General features: G+C 42.2%; 1 protein-coding gene across 1 annotated transcript; it reads right to left on the bottom strand.

Annotated features, from left to right (window-relative positions):
- Positions 1–7,845: 7,845 nt before the first annotated feature.
- Positions 7,846–10,097, bottom strand: CCDC71L (coiled-coil domain containing 71 like). The gene has a single exon (XM_053977852.1). The coding sequence runs from the start codon at positions 9,975–9,977 to the stop codon at positions 9,123–9,125; it is 855 nt and encodes a 284-aa protein (XP_053833827.1). The 5' UTR covers positions 9,978–10,097; the 3' UTR covers positions 7,846–9,122.
- Positions 10,098–20,237: the final 10,140 nt, after the last annotated feature.

Here is a 20,237-nt window from a genome sequence, read left to right as displayed (position 1 = left end):
TGCATAGAGAAAGGCAAATTGTGTCTCCCTACATTGTTCCTGTGTCCTCTCCCTTTCCTATAGCCTTGCTCCTCATAAAAAAAAAAAAAAAACAAAAAAAAAAACTGACCAAACCACACACCCATTCTCAAACCCTATAGCCATGTCAATGAATCCTCTAATATAGATGTTTTTATAAATGCAGCAACTCCCTTCTCCGCATGTAATTCTATTCTGGGAAGCTGCCTAGCTTTCATCTTCATGGGCAAGGTTTGCTTGTTGCAGTTCTAACAGGAACCCCCCTTTAAGTGGAAACAAGCTCCGATGTTCAGCTCCCATAGCAGCAAAAAGCTGCTTCTCTGCATGACTCTCTCATCTCCTGGGGTGCCTGCTGCCCAGACAGATTCCAGACAACTGTCTCCAGCCTGCTGCTCCTGTTCACAGGCAGGGTCTGGCTACCTCCCAAGCCTTGTCTTGTCTGACCCATGACTGCCAACTCTGGGATTTTATTGCCAGGATCGTGGTATTTGTTGTTTATCTTACTGTCCATGTTCCTAGACTGAGAAAACTTATTTGTCATTCAAAATTAAAATGAGATTCTGTTCTTCCTGAAGGCAAAGAAAATCTTGAAAAGGATGATATTTTGTGACTTGTAAAAGTTGCAGGTACATATACACAATTTTTAAATATTTTGATTTTTTGTAAGCCTATCTTGTAATGGTGAAAAGTGAGCAAAATTATTTACACGTTAATTAGCAACACTGCTGACATGAAATATTATTTCCTTGTCTGGCACTCCAGATATTCTGTAGCATTTTGGCAAGGCAGAAGCTGCAATTCTGATGTGGTGGTATTTTACATTCTGTGCCCAAGACAAAGCCCTACACAATGTAGGAGGGCAACAGCCTTGCTGACCCACGTTTCAGGCCACTTGCAGGGAAGGAGTGCTGTGGGAGAGGGGGAATGCTAAGCATCAGCAGGGAGGACACAGCAATCCTAATATCCTATCATGTGTGCCAGAGTTGTAGCCAACACAAGGACCCTCCTGCCCAGCTGACCTGTTCACGTTTCATGATCCCTTTGGTAGGTACTTACACAGCCCTGCACTAGACATTACTAGCAAGAAAACCATGGAGATAATAATTAAAAATAAATTATTTCCTGTGCTCATTGATATATTGTTCTGCATTTTCAAAAAACAAGTTACTCAAATAATGAACAAAAAAAATCTAAGTGGCTTTCACCTCCATTATCTTTTCTGGAATGGAAGCTTTCAAACATTTAGTTAAATGAAGGACTGTTTGCAAAAATGAAATATGTTTTTATAAAAATGTCAACAAAATAAGTCATGCCAAACCAACAGGCTGCTTTGTGCTTTTCTTTTCATGGGACATTTTTAATTGAGACAAACTTATTTTTCAAGATCATTTCAGGCAGCTCTCCAAATTCCTGGAGGTTTTGTTTCATTCCAATTGTTTCAGTCCATGATCCCGGCAATTATGAGGGTTTTTTTTAATAGGAAAGGGAGTTTGACATACAGTGAAAATATGGAAGAGGAAGCTGGACATGAGTTAACAGACAGTGATATAAGTGTCAAGCCAAATCAGAAGGGTACAAAAACACCAGAGAATTATTAAGACACCTGGTGTGATAGAAAGGTTTCCATTAGATACTGGCCAATGAGGTGAAATTTATGTGCAGATGGAAGTAATTTATGCACATTTTTTACACAGAAGATCATTATTTATTGCTAATAAATGAGCACATTTGATGTATCTAGTCAGCAGTCAAATACTTAATATGTTTTAAGAGCACCTAGGGTATTTTCTCTGTAGCACAACTCACTGCACTCAGGAATTCTGTCAAATTACATGGAGCTGCAGTGAAAGGCAGGATCATTAAACAAAGGTAGTAGTAAAGTAGATGGAACATTTTTTTTTTTTAATTGACAAAAATTTCCTCCGCTTTCTCCTCTACCTCTTTCCACTTGTCCAGAAATAAGTATTGGGATGTTTCTGTTCAGCATCATTAATTTTATCATAAAAGATGAGAGGATAAAAAGTTCCAAATGACATTATGGTCACAACATACAGATTTTACAATATCAAAGATTAGCACCATCTTTTTTTCATTGTGGATATCATAGAGTTATAGAATTGCTTGGATTGGAATGGACCTTAAAGGTCATCTAGTTCCAATCCCCCTGCCATGGAGAGGGACATCTTTCACTAGACCAGGTTGCTCAAAGCCCCATCCAACCTGTCATTGACCACAGCTCTCTGGCTGCATCCATCTGGCCAATTCCTTATTCACCAAACAGTCCACTGCTTCAAATTCACCTCTCTCCAATTAAGAGATAAGGATGTCATATTGAAAGCATTACAGAATTCTAGGCAGATGGTATTGGTTGGTCTTCCCTTGACCATTGCAGTCACTCCATCATAGCAGTCACCAGATTGGTCAGGCACGATTTGCGCTTAGTGATCTCTCAGATCACCTCTCTGTCATTTGTGCACCTTAACATTGCTTCCATGAGGATCTGCTCCATGTTCTTTCCAGGCACAGAGAAAAGGCTCACCAGTCTGCAGTTCCCTGGGTCGTCATTTCTCCCCTTGTTAAAAATAAGAGTGATGTTTGCTTTTTCCCAGTCTCCAAGAACTTGGCCTGACTGCCATGACTTTTCAAATATGACAGAGTGGCTGGCAATGCCATCAGCCAGTTCCCTCAGGACCCTGGGATACATTTCAATACAGGAAATTTGCCCCAGTATTGTTTCTAATTAATTCTCTCCCTATTCCTTCTCTTTTTATGAGTAGTTAGGATGCCTTTAAAGGACCACTTTTCAAAACATCTTTTATCTGTGCCTGCTTGTGGAGGATGTTGTTTGACAAGGTTAACCTCTGTAAATCCCTTCCAACCTGAGTTACTTTGTGTTCCACAGACACAACTTCCTGAGCAACTGAAATATCTTTGGGAAAAAAATAGGGTCGGCAGCTCTTAAAAGAATTAAACCTTGAGCTTCTTGAAAGATCTAGGAATGAAAAGAAAATCTGACTATTCCTTAGTATAGCCTAAACTACAAAGTACTGAGAATTTCTGTGAAAAACCACACCTGACATTTACAATCACATTAAAGCCCACTCAGAATCAGCACTGCACTGTTTCTGTCTGTTCACAGGATAAGGTGTTCTGTGTTTTTTTCCTGGGAAAAGTACTTAACTGGAAGGCATTTTGTGACTGCACTATGTGACCCTTCCTGCTGAAGGCCACTCAACAGCAGCAAGAACTGCACTTCAGTATTTCTCCTAAGAAAAAATATTTGGTTTAAGATTTTCTGCCTCTGGTTGCTTCCTCTCTTAAACTGTCACTGTGATAGTAAAACAAAAATCAGATACCCATTCTTCTGGAAGAGCTGAATTTCCCTCACAACCTCCCAAGACCACAAGTGCTAAGTGAAGATTATACCACAACTTTTTAGTATTAGTGGATTTACCATGAGGCAGAGGTCTACAGAAACCTTACTGGAAAGGGGTTTCTGGATGGGATAACCATTATGAAGTACACAAGGTAAACTCCAGAAGGGATTTCTGTGGCCTTGAGAGTTTTGTTGACCCATGAAAATATGGGGCATTTTTAGAATATATGTGTGACATTTTTAGAATATATGTTCCAATGGCACTGGACAAATAAAACCTACAAGAGAAGCCTCTTTAGGAGAACTGCTTTGGGGGCTGAGTGTATGTGTGCATGAGAACATACATACACTATTATTAATTACAAGCTTGCAACTGTGGCACTAATTCCCTATAGCTGAGAAGACACATACCTTTAGAGGGGGAAAATGTATTGTGTCAGCTTCCTACATAATCTGACATGCACAGTTAATTCAGAAATATATGTTCTTTTTTTGCCATTTACCTTACAGAGACATGGGATAAGTTCAGTTATAAACTTTAATGGTTCTGGGATGTATGAAGTGGATGGTTGTTATTTCAACCACTCAACTGAAAAGGAAAAAAAATAATAACATAGTATTTTCATTTTAGAAATTTTAGGAATTCATGGGGAGATGAAAGAAGCTTCTTTTTCAACAATACTTTGAAAAGGCATCTTGGATCACACAGACTCAAATCCAGAACAATGAGAGCAGTTCAAGAGACTGGACTTTCCTTTGACACTATCATCTTATAACTTCAACACTATCAAGGCTAATCTTCTATAGTCACAAATGAGGCTGAAAGAAAACCAAAATGGAAGCTTTCTTAAAGCCCAGCAGAAAGTCCAGGGAACCACAGACTTTTTTGTTTGGCTGCACACCTGTTTGAGTAAAAATGCACGAATGAAGGTCCACTTCTTCCATCTTCTATAATGATGAGTACTACTTAGCAGTTTCACGAGGAGTTTTAAAGTAAATAAATGGGTAAGACTCTTGATTCTTGATTCTTGGAATCAACCCTTGAAAACATTTTAAAACATAGTGGCAAGATTTTTTTTGTAATTTTATGAGGATATTTAAGTATTAACACTGATTTTATATATATGCTTTATTTTTACAGTATGGAAAAATGGCTTTGCCTTGATTAGGGATAAGACGTGTTCCAAAATGCTCCTACATAGTCCTACCACCACATACACTGGATGCCTCATTATAGTTCAGGAATGAACCATCAGGAGCACTCCAACATTTGGAGTCACCACCTGAGCAGATTCCCTACCACAGAATACTCTGGGATGGGTTTGCCTCAGTCTTTTTGGTTAAGGCAGTTATGCTCACCTAAAATAAATAGTGGATGAAGAAGCAAGATGTTCCCTAAAAACTGTGATATTCAGTAATCTTTTCTCACTTAGGGAAGTATTTATTGTACAGAGCTAAATGGTTCAAACTCTTATAACATGGTTCTCCATAACACAGAACTTCAAAGTTCACCCTTACAAGTGTGACAAAGGGGGCACTGAAATTTTTGTCTTTGAAGTCTAGGACTTCTAGGATCTACCTTCTTTCTTGATATGAATTGCCTCACTTCCATGAGGTATTTCTATTCACTCTTGTCAATCTAGTCCTTTGTTTCCAGATTTCCTGTGTTTATGGACACAAGCAAAACCTGAGCATTTCAAATCAAACAAAACCTTCTGTTCAACTCCAAATCACTGGTTTTCACTCATACATAAAAATCAAAATTTTCGTGTTGGTCCATTGGGCCAAAAGGAAATAGAGATGCTGTAATAATAGAGACTATTACAGTAATAATCTGTATTACTGGCTTCATAGGCATGCAAACTTTGGGCTTGAAGTACAGCATTGAGCCAACACATATTACCATAAGTCAACTATTTTAAACAGCATAAAGAGCCCAGGACTCCGCCTTGCTGAAGAAGCAGTAAGTGAACAATTATTTGGGATCAATGCTGAAATCTTCAAACCAGATTCACTCTGCCTTTTGCTTCTGATAAGCAAGGAAATACAGATACACACAACATTCCCTTACCCCTTCAATGCAAAATCCAAGTACTAGAATTGCCTTCTGCAAATGCAATGATGCTCTGCACAGGGTTTGGGCATATTAAGACTTTTTGTTGTTTGAAGTCCAGCAACAGAGGGTTTCAGGGACCAGATGTACACTTTGATCCTTTTGATGTGAAAATTTTTATGCAACAATAGAGTTTAAGAGAAGTCTTGCACTGCACTCTCCTTATTACCTTAGTCCTGAACAATGTATTTGTGCAATGACTCAGAGGAAGGCACTGCCTCTTGAATGTAAAGACTACACCAGGCAACATGCCATTGGTCAATGGTCGCCTCAACTGATATCCTGAGCCATCGTCCAACTCTTTTTGGCACTGTGACCTTCTGAAGTTCAGTAACCTTTGAGTGATTGGTTGAAAATTCAGATGTAGTAAAGAAAATAGCCCATATTATATTCCATAAAGGGAGCTCATAAGGGAGGGAACCAGCAACAAAGGCTACCACAAAATTCCTGTTTAATATGAGACTATCTGTGCTGACTAAAGTAGAATGGGCATTGTACACTGGATTTTTTCTGGGCCTGAATTTTGTCAGTCTCAGAATTAGCCCCATGTGACAGGATGTTGAAACCACTGAGTTAAATCAAGCATCTCACACTTCTCACACTGCTCAGTGTGGGTGCAGGAACAGCCACATGGAGTCAGACCAGAGGTTTGTCTAATCCATTACGCTAACTCCAACACCACACATAAATGTAGAGTACAAAAATAGTATCATCCCTTTTCATTTTAAAAAAAAACCTACTGCTATAATGTTTAAAATTATCTAACTCAATATTGTGGCAATACTGCACACCCCTTCCCAATCTTCTTCAGATCTGGTCTACAGCTAGAAGGTTGAACAGAGGCCAAACCTAAAACTGAAGAATTTTCTGCTTGCTTAATTTCATCAGATGAATACAGAGAGGTAGATGGGAATAGCACCTTTGAGAAGGAAGAAGATGGGGGGAAACTGGACCACAGACAATCCTGTCCTGGATTGCCACAAACTGCCATGAAAACGATCATGAAATAAGCTGGTCTAGTTTCCCTGTGACCTGTTGGCTTTCACACCCTGTCCTGTACTCAGAACCTTTGCTGAGCTATTTCAGCTCATTACATCACCAGAAAACCTGACTAAAGATTTCCCATTCTTAACTGACTTCACAAGCTGAAATAGCTCAGTTAATAATCCATAAATGCAGCTGTCAGAGGAGTTCAGACATCAGTGAAACTTCAACCCAACATGCTAACAGGGTATCAGCAAAACACACTATACACCCAATAAAGCTCCCGCTTCTAAACCAAGAAGTCAAAGCACAACCAAGAGAAAAATAAGCAAGTCTTACTCATAGAGCCCCCAGAGCAAGAGTCACTCAACAGTTATAAGTTACTTCACTGTATTTTGTTCTTACACAGAACATTTCAGGATATGTCTCCAAACAAGGCAGCACAAATTCAATACAGTGTCTCCCATATCATACCTCTGGCAGCCTTAACTCTCACCCTTGAAATCTGACCTAGCCTGTCCTGCGCCTGTTTAGGAGTTAAGAATCTGCACAAGCCAAATCCTTAATTTTATCATCTTTCTACAGAGCTGAAAATAATACTAAAAAACCCCTCAACCTAACAGCAGGAGCACTGAAATCACCTATACACTTTAAGAACTAGTAACGGTACTCTTGTGTTTCTGCAGTAGAATTTCAAAATTGAAATACCTGGAGCCTCAGCATCTGGTAACTCTGCAGCTTGCCTTACTGGGTTTTAAATCAACACAATTTTGCTTTTACAGTTAAGCAGGTATTATACCCAGAGGAATAGCACAATAACATGCACCCTTGAACTTTCATTTAATTCACTTCTAAAACGCGACGTGGCACTACTGCAGCCATCAGCAGAAGGTCTAATGTTATGTAAACAATTTCAAAAGCCAAATGGATGTAGAATAGATTAAGCATTAGTTTGGAAGAATAAGGAGTTTGCAGCTTCACTAAGTAAGAAAAAAACCAACAAAATATACAAGTTTTTAGAAGAAGCTGGCCACTTTATGTTAACACTAGCAAGTTTTTACAAGCAGCCCCTACACCATCAAGATGTCATACTGCCTTTGTTGAAGGCAGGCAACAAGGAGTCAAGAGACATCAGAAATTTCAAATCACCAAATGATTCTATAAGCAAGTTAGGAGGTTGTTCATTCCACCATGAAAACCCGTTAGTCCCATCTGCCAGGATAGTTGGAACATAAGCTGTGTATCACCCAGCATTGCTTAACCCTCATGCAAACATAAAAAATTAATGTAAAAAGAGAATAATCACTTTCTCCCTCACACACACCTTTGCTCCTCACAAACCAATGGCAAAGTGTAACAGCTAAAAAAAAAACTTTAATAAGTCAATTTAAAGAGAGACTGCCTATCATATAGAATGACTACATGTTATTTTTCAGTCAAAATAATCAAGCTACATAATGACTTTTTCATCAGTCTGTGGAACCCATGAAAGGTTTATAAAAATAATTATGTGCAAGTAATTATATTAAACACAATTATCCATCATTAACCATCTCACAACCGCAGGACGAGTGTTAAGTTTGTTATCGAGTGACCAGATACCAAGTCTTACTCTTTCTGCAGAGAGAGGCACTTGAGTGTCATATTTGTGTCATGCAAGCTGACTTATGGCTGTCAGTACCAATGCTGGATCATAGTTCACCTCCAGACACCTATATATTGCTTTGATAAGCAGTTACATTCTTCTCAAAGCCAGAGCTCGCTGACACAGAGCACCTCAGTGGTGGTGTACTTCACCAGGAACCCATCCCTGTGCAGTTTCATTGAATTGAAACACCATTTGTTCTTTGACTTTTATTAAGTTCACTTAGGTTGACCAAATGAGCTTCCCTAAAGTAAACAGGGTTATAAAATATCAGGATGATTCTATCTTTAGGTGCTCCATAGAAACAAATACTTAGTTCAACTAGAAAACTTTAAAAATGACTTTAGATACAAAAGTGTAACAATTATACTGCGCAATACATCTTTATATATCACTAAACTCGTGAAATTAAAATTTAAAAAGTTTTTGCACCATCAAGAACAGCCACAAGTCCTGAACCTCCATTCTTTATGCATCCTTTATCAGAGTAAACTGAAACTTGGGAATGCTTGGGATTCAAAATACCCTGAGCACATACTAGTGCAACACCACAAAGCATACATAATCCATCGGAAAAGGGGAAGGTGGGGAAAGAAAAAAAAAAAAAAAAAAAAAAAAAAGAAAAAAAAAAAAAGCAAGAATCAAATGGCGCTTTATTATACAAGCATGAAAGTAAGTTCCTTTGGAAAATAACTTCTTGGGTGGACTTCTGGACCAGTGAGGTAGCCCAATGGGAGAGAAAAAAAAGTGGAAGTGGAACTTGGTCCCCACGCGTGATACCTGTCAGGCGGTCCCACCCTGGGGCGAGGCCGGGGCCCGGCAGGCCGCCCCCCGTGCGGCGGGGGGCCCGGCGCCGCCCGAGCGGGCCGTAAAGTGCAGCAGCAGAACACGATCCAGACAAAAGCAATGTAAACAGGTGACTGATACCGGTCTCTTTGTCCGCACCGCGGCCAAGGTGAGGCGCGGGGAGCGGAGCCCCCGCAGGCTCAGGACGGTGCCACGGGGAAGCGGCGCACCCGCACCACGGGGGACAGATCCACTCCGAGGATCCGCTGCGCCCGCCGCCGCGCCGCCGCCAGGCTCCGCCGGTTCCACATGCTGCCCCGCACACGGATGGTGGGGAACGTGGTGAGGCGAGGGGTGGCCGCCTTCCAGATCTCCTCCAGCGACTTGCCGCCGAACGGCTCCCAGGCGGCCGCCGCCGCCGCCGGGCTGCCCTGCTCGCTGTCCGCCTGCTCGCCCAGCGGCCCCGGCGCCTCCGCCGCCGCCTCCTCCTCCTGGGCGCAGGGACCACCGGCAGCGGGCCGCTGTCTGCCCCGCTCCCTCCTGCGGCGCCGCCGCCGCCGCCGCCGCTTGGCGCTGCCGCCCGCCGCCCCGGCCCGGCGCTTGGCGTCGGCGGCCGGGAAGCGCCGCTTGCCGGCGCGGCGGCGGGGCCGCTCCGAGGGCGGCGGCGGGTCGGGGACGACGGCGCGGCAGGAGGAGTATCCGTAGACGTCCTTACTGCGGAGGATGACCGGGGAGAACTCGTGCTTGAGGCTGCAGAGGAAGTTCCACAGCTCCGAGTCGGAGCTCATGAACTCCGTGGACTTGGGCATGAAGAGCCTAAGGGCGTCGCCCAGCGCCTTGGTGCCGGCGAAGGAGACCTGCGAGCGCGAGTACACAACTTTCTCCGCCTCCCCCTCCAGCCCCCAGGCGGCGGCGGCCGGTTCGCCGCCGGCTGCCCCTGCCGCCGTCGCCGTCGCCGCCCGGGTTCCCGCGGCCGCCGCCGCGGCGCTCCCCGCCTCTGTGTTCATCTTCCCGGCTCCTCTCTCCAGCGCCGCCTGCTTCCTACTGCGGGTCATGGAGGCAGCGGGACGGGGTGGCGGGACAGACGCCGAGAAGGCAGAGCGGAGGCAGCGCCGCAGGCAGGCTCCGGCCGCCGCCGGGCGCCCGCCGGGTGTGAGCAGCGATCGATGTCCTGCGCCCAGCACAAAATGGCGCTTTAAAGTCCCGGGCGGGGCCTGCGCGCGCCCGCCCCCCCTGCGCCGCCCGTTGGCCCGTTCGAAACGCGTCGGGGCGGGCCCGGCCCCGCCCCGCCCCCGCCGGGGGCCGTGGCCGTGAGGGCGGGGGGGTGGGCGGGAGCCCCCTGCCCCCGGAGCGTGGTCCGGCGGGGTCCGCCGGCCCGGCCCCGGGCGCGACACCGAGCCGAGATCCCGCGTCTGCAGAGGGTGGCCCCTTCCCTCAGGACGAGGCCCCCGCATGGCGGGGTGAGCGCGTGTCCGCATCGCGCCTCGCTGAGAGGTGAGGATCCTCACAGGGCGGTGGACGAAGGTGGCTTGTGATGTAAAATGTGCTGGAGTAAGGATTTGGTTGGACATTTCGATGGGCAAACTCCCCGAAGAGTAGCCATGAGAGAGCTGAGCCAAATAACAAGAATGGGCCAGCAGACATGATACAGTGAAGCGCTTTATATGATATTAAATACATCCATCCTGTTGCAGAGGAGTTTTTTAGCATGAACCTGTAGTTCAACCTGTGGTCAGTCAACAACATCGTAAGTCATGGAATCACAGAACAGTTGGAGTTAGAAGGAACGTCTGAGGTATCTGGCCCAACATCTGTGCTTAATCATAGCCACCTAAACCAGGTTACCCAGGACTGTATCTGGATGGATTTTGAATATCTCCAAGGATGGAGGCTCCTCTCTCAGCTGGTCACCGATAGTACATGACAAATCAGAATGAAGCTGTGTGAGGGGAAGCTCAGATTTGATACTAGGAAAAAGTTCTCTGAGAGGGTGATCAGTCACTGAACAGGCTCCGCACAGAAATGGTTACAGCACCAACCCTGTCAGAGTTCAACGAGCATCTCAATGACACTCTTTGTTACATGGTTTAGTTTTAGATATTCCTGTAAGGAGCACAGTTGGACTCGATGGTCTTTATGGATGCTTCCAACCTCTCTGGGCAGCCTGTGCCAGTGCTCAGTTACCTTCAGAGTGAAAAGGTGTTTCCTGGTGTTTGGAGAGGACCTCCTGTGTTTCAGTTTGTGCCCATTGCCTCTGACTCTGTCAGTGGGCACTTCTGAGAAGAGCCCATCTCCATCCTCTCTGTGCCCTCCCTTCAGGTACCCGTATAACCTGATAACCCCGAGCCTTCTCTTCTCCAGGCTGAACAGTCCCAGCTCTCTCAGCCTTTCCTTACAGCAGAGGTGCTCCAGCCTCTTAATCTTTGCAGCCCTTTGTTGGACTCTCTCCAGTGTATCCATGTCTCTCTTGTACCGAGGAACCCAGAACTGGACAGTGCTCCAGATGTGGCCTCACCAGCACTGAATAAAGTGGGAGGATCTCTCTCTCAAGCTGCAGGCAACACTTTGCCTAGTGCAGCCCAGGATAATGTTCACCTTCCTTGTGGCAAGTGCACGTTGCTGGCTCTTGTTTATCCTGGTATCCACCAAGACCCCCGATCCTTTTCTCCCAAGCTACTTTCTGTCAACACTGAGATATTTACTGCATCACTGGGATTGGCTTGATATCCCAACAAAGCATATCCCAAATGAAGCAGTAAAAACGTGGGTTGGTTGAGCCCGTTGTGAGAGTCACCACCTTGCTGAGTCCACAGCAAGGCATTACCTGCATGGCACTGCTACACTTGCAGCTTTTGCAGCACAATTTTGTCAGCTGTTGGGAAGTCCCCTGTCCCTCTGGATCATGCTTTCCCAATACTTCAGATTCCTGGCAGAGTGTCTTGCTATGTTCCTGGATTGCTGCACTTATACCAGAGCTCTTTCCAGCACCCAGAACAGCAAGGGCAGAGGTGGTTTAACCTACTGTGCAAATCCTATCTGGAGTTTGATTAGACCCCTAACTAATTACTTTCTCTCAGCATGAGTAAAGGGAGAGGAATAACATTTTTCTTCATAGACAGTCTTTGCTCTGTAATTAATCTTTCAGATTAGAATAGGGAAATCTTTTATTCTCAACTCATCAAGAACCTAAATTGGAATGTCTAGAAATTCAGTCAAGTAAGAGGCAGAAATTCTGCATAAGAAGTTATTCCTTACTGCCAGTGAAAATGAATTAATTTTCTTCACAGGATAATTCAACTTATGTTCGTGGGAAACTCAAGAATATTAATCCAAATAGCCATTTAAAGTGGATATTAACAAAGCTATTTTAAATTTTCATGGGGACAGTCTCGAGGTACAGCCATATTCTAAACCAGCTTTGTAAATGACCCATTTTTTAAAAAGCAACCTTTCCCAAAATGATGGCATTAGAGCTGTTTTTAATGGGATCCATTCCACAGCGTACTTTAGCATGTAGTCATGTAGCCAGATTGATTTAACTGAAGGAGGTGTCCTATAAAGCAGAGGACAAGAGCCCGGAGCTGGCAGCACCAGGGATAGGCATCTCCTGATCCAGTTGTGCTGCTGTTGGTCACACTCTGGCTATGGGATCACCACGGCTTAGGAGAGGTTCATCACCTAAGGACCACAGGCTGGACCACAGAAGCTGCCCTGGGCTCACATTCTCGGTGGAGGCAGCTGTAATTCAGCAGCTCAGCTGGCAAATGGGTCCTCGTTAATCTGCAGAAACCCAGTTGCCCATTGACCATAATATTTTCCCAAAATTACAAACATTTCTGGCATATGACTCAAAAATCATTGAGGCAGAGGGGGAGAAGCTTCTCAAGCAAGCAGTAAATGAATCACTACAACTGCAACTGAAAAGAAAGATCAGCACATTTTATCATGTAGTACTTATTAATTATTTTTACTTTGTAGCTTAATGGGTGGACAATACCCTTTTAAGGTATGGGATGTAATCTCACTTTTACAACTTCATTATGAGTTTTCTGCAGTGTAACACTCTTCTTTTAATACCCTACAAGTAATCTCAAGAAAATCCATGGTAATTGCCTTTTAGTAATTTCCAATAGCTCATTACAGTAATAACAATAATAATAAAATTAATAGTCCTTTGGAAGTGCATAGTTCTTCATTTCAATCATACTACTTCTTGTAAGTATTAATTATCACTCACAGTAATCTTGAGTTATGTAAGTAAATATTGCCTTTCCTTAATAGATGAATAAAATGAAGAAGTAGATCAAAATGGCTTGACTAAGATGTATAGACTCAATTTTCCATAGATCTTCTAACAATCATTATTCTAAAAATGCAGGAAATGTCCACATTGGAACAGAGAAGAGTAAAAAAGACCCTGTAATCTTTGTTTCCAATTATTTGTTGGAATTTCTTTTCTGTATTGAATTCTCAAGAAGGAAGAACAAAGTACCAATTGAGAAAGTGGTACACTAATTGCTGCACAATACAGATACTATTTTCTTTAACGTTGCCTGACTGGTACCAAAAAAACCCACTGGTAACTGCTAATTATTTTAAATGCTAACAATTTTATCTGTACAAATGATCACACAGTTTTGAGTCTTGCTGATGAGCCCTTAAACCCTGGATATTTAGTCACATCACTTCTGCTGACAGGACTTTTCCTTCAACATACTCAGGCTCATCTAGGTTAGCAAGAGCAGTCTTACTGTCCAATGTCTTCAAAGGGAAATACTCTTTCCTAGTATCTTTACTTTTGCTCTTGAGAGGTTGCATTAACTGGCAGCCTGCTTCAGTTAATTTGGTTCCCAAATGCCTTTAGCATATTTTCAGGAAAGTTTGTTATGGCGATGCAAGCATAACTCCACATTGCATTCACAACTAAACTTCAGATGTTACCCAATAGTCATCAAGTTCCTAGGCCTGAGAAGTGCCCAGACAAGTATTGGCAAAATTTCTGAAAATACTTCAGAAGAGAGACAAAAGCAAATAATTTACAATAATTATTTCTCAATCAGTTATAAGGGAGAAAAAAGAATCATGGAATCACTGTCTGTAGAAATCACAGCTGCAGTAAAAAATGGAAAGGGTGTTAGGAATCACTATGGAAGGGATAGAAAAAAACCAGAAGACAGCATTCTGCTGAGTACGAGTCCATTGTGCCTCCAAAAATCTTGAATACTGTGCATGTCTAGTCTTACCATCTCTAAAAGAAAACAGCAGTGATACAAAAAAGGGCAACCAGCATGAGCAGAAATATGGAACAGCTTCTCTATGAAAAGAGATTAAATAGGCTAAGACTCTTCATCTTGAAAAAACAGATGGCTGAAGAAGAATATGATAAAGGTTTATAAAATTGTGATAGTACAAAGACAGCAGGTAAGAAATTTTTATGTCTTAATTTTCATAATCCAAGAATGACAGGGGAGCACATGAAGCTATAAAGCAGAAAACTTTAAATGACCCAAAAAACATGTGTTGGCTTCGGGTTTTTTTTTTGTTTGTTTGTTTTGTTTTGTTTTGGGGGGGGGGTATTTCCCCCCATATGACTCGTAATTAGTTTGTGGAACTCATTTTTCAGTTGTGGATTCCAAAATGGAAAAATATACCCCAGTACATTTGCAGTCATTAGAGAGCACACCATTCAAAAGTATTAGACATGTTTGGAAGAAAATATCCATCAATAGCTCTTGTACATGAAAGCCGTGGGCTCAGAAAGGCTGTAAGCCAAAGGCTAGGAAAGGAAGTAAGGAACAATATAACTGGAGAAGTAACTGTCAGTGTTTGCAAGATTCTCACTCTCTTTCCCTAACCTTCCTCGGATTCTTGAATATAATTCCAGTGTAAGAAATATGTTGCTCAAGAACATGGTTCCCACCCATCACAGATCATGTCATTTTGTAGTACTGATTACATTGTTTCCCTAGGCACTCTATTTAAAGTACCATCACTGTTAAAACAAGTGTGAATTCCATTCCCTTGTCTCAAACCAGACAATTTTCAAAGCCTAGTACCAATTATTTTAAAACCGTATTAATTAAATCTTATTTCGTGTTATCATGTGGATGAGCATGTCAATTCATTAATTCTTTTTGTGCTGCCATTTTCCTTCCTACCAGATTTGTGTATTACCAGATGAGCTGACAGGACAACTTGCCACAGGATACAATGCAATGTTTATATTAGATTCATGTTTTATGCTGGCTTAGGGAGGAGACAATACGTGATCCAGTATAAAGTCCATGGAGAAAAGTTACCCTTCCAAATGCTTTGAATGAATTAGAGCGAGGGAGTTGATACTAGCTCAGCTTTGTATGTCATATGGATGTGGCTTTATTAAATAGTTACAGCAGCTTTACTGTGTCATTGGACTATGTCTTAGTCAGGCTCTTTCTTATTTGTTTTCTTTGTCCAAATGAGTCTTGCAAAACCTACTGCCCGCTGTGTTTGTTTTAATGGAAAGAGACAGAACCCGTTTTTTAATTTTTTTTTCATGTCGTCTTCGACACTTTCACAGGGGAGAGGAGGGAGAGCTTTAGACACTTTAGGTGGAAAAGGTCTTGATTTCTCTGTTTCAGTGAAAGTTGCAAGCAGCCAATTATTATGTAGATTTAGCTGTTAGCATTAACACCTCCTTTTGAATCTCTCTTTTGTTCTCCGAGTTAGGCAGGGCTTCAAAAGCCTGGAAGGCTTATCTCCGCCCAGCTCCCTTGCTCCTGGCAAGGGCCCTCTGTCCCCGCCGCAGGGGGTTTGGTGGCCCCTGCGGTTTGGTTGCAGCGCTGGGAGCCGGCACAGACCTGGCGTAGGGAGCGTGGAGTTTGCCGCCTTACCTCACATCACATGAGCTGAATATCTTTACTACACTGAGATCTTGCCCCGACTTACACCTGCTAGAAGTCTGCCATATTAGTTTTAGCGGTACCATTTTCTTTTCCTTGAAAGTATTTTTTATGTTATTCAAAATAGATTCAATTCAAAACACCTCAAGTGTGATTTATATAAACTTCCCCAAATATTCTAATAATTTATAGTTCCATAGCACTTGGTTCACAGTATTTCTTATAATCATTTTTAAATTCTTGTGAATTCAGCCAGCAGACAATAAATATCAAAACTGGATAATTTGAACACATTAATTATTTTGACCATTTTCGATAACATTGCTACAAAGAAAGAATAAAAATAGATTGATCATACCTTGAGAACTGGGCTTTTAGATTGCACGTTTTAAAATCAAAGATTCTTTGTAGCTATAGATACCCTTCATTTTAATACAGGCACAACGACAGATACTAGCTGAGGTTCTGACCCTGCACATGATCTGCATTATTATAAAGGCTCTGTACAAAAGAGGCGAGTTCATTCATCCTCGGTCAACCTGCAATAGCTCCAGGTGGATGAGTTGCTTATTTAGCAGAATTTTAAGATTATCTTTCAGAAATGCAGTGGTGTTTTAATGTGTTTGTTGTCACAGAGACATATACAAGCGTTATCAACCAGCAATTGAATTAAATATTTTTCAAAATATACAAGTGACCCAAACTTCCATTGTAAAGTCAAAAAGTAGTCAAAGTTAACAAATCATCTATATTTGATCCCCATTCCCCTCAGCTATCTTTGGAACGCTCCTCCAAATAAGAAATGGTAGTGGTTCAATCTTTTACTGACTTAATTAAACCCATGGTAAGCCCTAGTGTGGTCACTTACTCCAGTTTGTTTGGTTTAGTTTATACAAGCTATTATTCAGTTTAAGCTCAGTGAGCCATTGTTGCTCCCATTTAAGAGAATCCACATACGGGTTACTATTGGTTTAATTAAAGCCATATAATTAAGCCAGAATTTTCACTGTCTATTAGCATTCTCTTACATCTGCATTTTGAGTCGTAAGCTTTCAACACTGGGAACTCAAAGTTAAAGTCCCAATGCATTGTCTGGAGGGACCTGCTTAGTGTTCGGCATTTGCAATTCATGGCCTGAGCTATTCATTTTTCCTTTGCAGGCAGTGAGAACTGCAAATGGCCCATCACTTTGGAAAAAGTGATCATTATTTAGAAGTGTAAATGAAGATGCCAAAGGCTAACCTCAGGTTTTGTCTGAAACAAAGACTGGTGTCTCTGGTCTGTAGCAATGGATTGGACATGTCATAACAGAGAAATACCACATTTATCCTCAACATTACATGTTACATGCACCGGAATCATCTTCCTTTTCATATTCTTTATATTCTCCATTCCTTTTCTAGCTTCTTCCTAATCCAGATTCTTCCTGGTTGTTCCTCCCTGTCTGAAAGCTGAATCACTGAAATTCTTGTCCATTTGCTTCCTGCCAAAATGAGATGGTGTTTCCAAAAGCACCACTTCCTCCCACTGACTAATATAGTACAATATCCTACAATACAGGTTTGCTTTGCTTGCTGCGTGTTCTGTTTTATCCCACAATGTTTGTAGAATTAAACAATTTAGTTACAAAGAGGGTAAGATGTAGATCTTGTTATGTACAGGCCACATACAATAGCAAATGAAAAATAAATTAGAAAACAATAGAGAAAACTGAAAGGCTGAGACTCCAGGGCTGGTGTAAGAATTACTGATAACAAACCATTGCTGGAAATGGTTGCCAGGCATAATCTCTATTTGCATATAATTTGAACCAACATCAAAACAAAAAGAACAACAACAAAAAAAGTCCAGCTCACCAAGGCAGAGACTGCCTTTGGATATAGAGCTACTGGTTATCTGGCACATCCATGCTTGACTTTAACTCTCTCAGTATCACTCAACCCACTTGTCTCAAACTACGGCTAATACAGTGTAGGATTCCTTTAGTATAATTCATTAGTACTACTGCCTTCTGTAGAGCTGACTAATCAAGCACTGGTAGAAAAACATAAGCCATAGTCTCCCAAAAGTGTTGTAAGCCCTGAGCTGTTGCTTGCTTTAAATTTATCACCAAAATAACTATTCTGAAAATTCTGACATCTATGTCAGAATTTTAATTATCAATTTACCAGATAAGGTGTTTTGGAGTTTTGAAAATATCTTCAGGACAAAACCCCTCTTTCCTGTCCAGGCTTAGCTGACATGGAGATATACTTCATCAAGCTTAACAGTTTCTGCATTTGAAATGCAGAGCTCTGTAAGGTGACAGGAACAATACTGGGAGCTGTACAGGCAGGCTGCTCCACCAGGGAAGGCATGGACCACGGGAGCTGAGGGTGACAACACAGGCAGGAGTACTGCCTCACCCACGGGTGTCAGGAAGTTGTGTTGGTGAGTCCAGATCAGGAGCAGGTCTGGAGGCAGTGATCAGGGTCAGCCTCAGGCCACTGATCAGCCAGGAGGTCTGTAGTGACGAATCAGGTCTGAGGCCAAGTTAGGAAGCCAAGTCAAACCAGGGTGGCATAGTCCAGGTCAGAAGAAGAAGGTTTGAGAGGAAGTGCAGACTTAGCGGCAGGCAGAAGAGCTTTAACTTAAAAGCAGCTCCCAAGGGAAGGAGAGGCAGGCCCACTCTCTTCCTTTCCTTTGCAACAGCTCTTACCAGCAAAGAAGCTGAGCTGGGAGTCAAATTTTTTGAGCTGGGAGAAGTACTGAATAAAAAGACTGAATAGGTTGAAAGTCTGTCTGTGATAGTGGTCAGCTGTAGAATTGGCTTCATGCTCTTGGTTTTGCCCTGTAGGCCAGGTACTCTGAATGAACAAAAAGTTGTGCTCCTAGCTGCTTTCTGTATGTTCTCCTCCTCTAACACTCAGGTAAAGAGAGGCAGAAAAAAGAAGAACCAGCACCACTCTGGCTGCAGCACTCAGATTCCGTCTCTCTCCCCATCAACAGTGTGAGAATTGGCATCAGCAACTTCTAAAGTTTCACCTCATTATTTTTGAGAAGAGACACGGACTGTAACTACTGCTGCACCCTTAGTACAGCTACCCCGACAAATCATCACCTGAAGAAATTGCTCCCACCATTCTCAAGGGTTTTGGGGTCATCCTTATTTCATTATGTGCATCAATACCCTTTTCAGCTACTACTTCTCTCTGTCAAGCTAATGCCTCATTTTTTAACCCAAACAACCCCCATTCATCTTTCATTTCCTCTCCATATAATGTTCCCCTGGCATGCAGTTCCTTCTGCTTTCAATCCATTTTCATTTTCTTCTTTGTCCCCTTTTTCAGTTTTCTTTCACCTGCCACCAAACCATGTCATTTCTTGCCACCTAGTCCTAGAAAAGTTTTGAGTATGAAAGTTAACATGGTAAAGAAACAATTTAACATGCTAAAGAAACAATTTAACATGGTAAAGAAACAATTCTGTACAAGGGTCGGGTGCTTAGACTTCTAGCCTGTGAAAAACATGCTTACGAGAAGAAAAATGGGGAACGGTTGTCTGCTGTTTCTTGTAATACAAAATCTAGAAGGTGAAAAATCAAATTCTCAGGTGGCAAACAAGAGACACTCTTCTATGTAGTGCATAATTGAGCTGTGGAAGTAATTACAAGATACCATGGGTTTCAAAAGCTTACATGATCCAAAGAATAATTAGACAAATTCATGGTTAAAAATAATCTAACAAGTACTATTAAAAGAAATCCCACCACAGGATCAGGCCTTGGCCTAGATGTGCTAGTGAGAAGCTTGGTTGTCTCCCCAAGATTAAACTCAGAGGATAGCCTGGAGATGCCAATCCTCCTCCAGGTACATAAGTGGCAGTTGCTGTATTGGGGATGATGAAAATAATAATTACAGGGCTAGATAAAATTATAGTTCTGAAGGATACTGCAACAAGGTGGCCTAGTTTGAGGGTGGGAAGCGCGGTGGAGACAGAGGCCCGGAGGTCCCCTCTGGCATGTGAAAACTAAATCCTATAAAGGAACTTGTGATTTTTGTTTACAAACTTTGCACTTATTAATTTTAAAAGGAATAAATACTGGAAAAAGACATCTGTCATCACTTATGTAACCCATAAGCAGGCCTCAAAGACTATAATTAGAAAGGGGGAAAAAAGAAGAAAATTAGAATCTTACCATAACCAGTTTCAACTGGGAATATGTTACTATAAGGTGGTACCTGCTGAACAAAGTAGTTTACCATGAGAAAATAGAAATCTATAAGGCTGAGAAAAATATCCAACTTGTCCTGTCCTATTGCAGCAAGTGAAGGATGTAATCACATACTGTCTAAGTGAGATCTGAAACACCTATAGAAAATTAATGAATTTTCAGTTAAAGAGAAAAGGGGCATTCTAGTTTCAGATGCTCTGAATTTGTGTTGAAAATACACT

This window comes from Vidua macroura, chromosome 5 (assembly GCF_024509145.1).
Source record: "Vidua macroura isolate BioBank_ID:100142 chromosome 5, ASM2450914v1, whole genome shotgun sequence".
Taxonomy (NCBI): domain Eukaryota; kingdom Metazoa; phylum Chordata; class Aves; order Passeriformes; family Viduidae; genus Vidua; species Vidua macroura.
This window is presented reverse-complemented; position numbering and strand designations above follow the sequence as displayed.

What these genes read in the sequence shown, in the direction of transcription:
- CCDC71L (XM_053977852.1), bottom strand. Translation starts at nt 9,977, where the DNA reads ATGACCCGCAGTAGGAAGCAGGCGGCGCTGGAGAGAGGAGCCGGGAAG.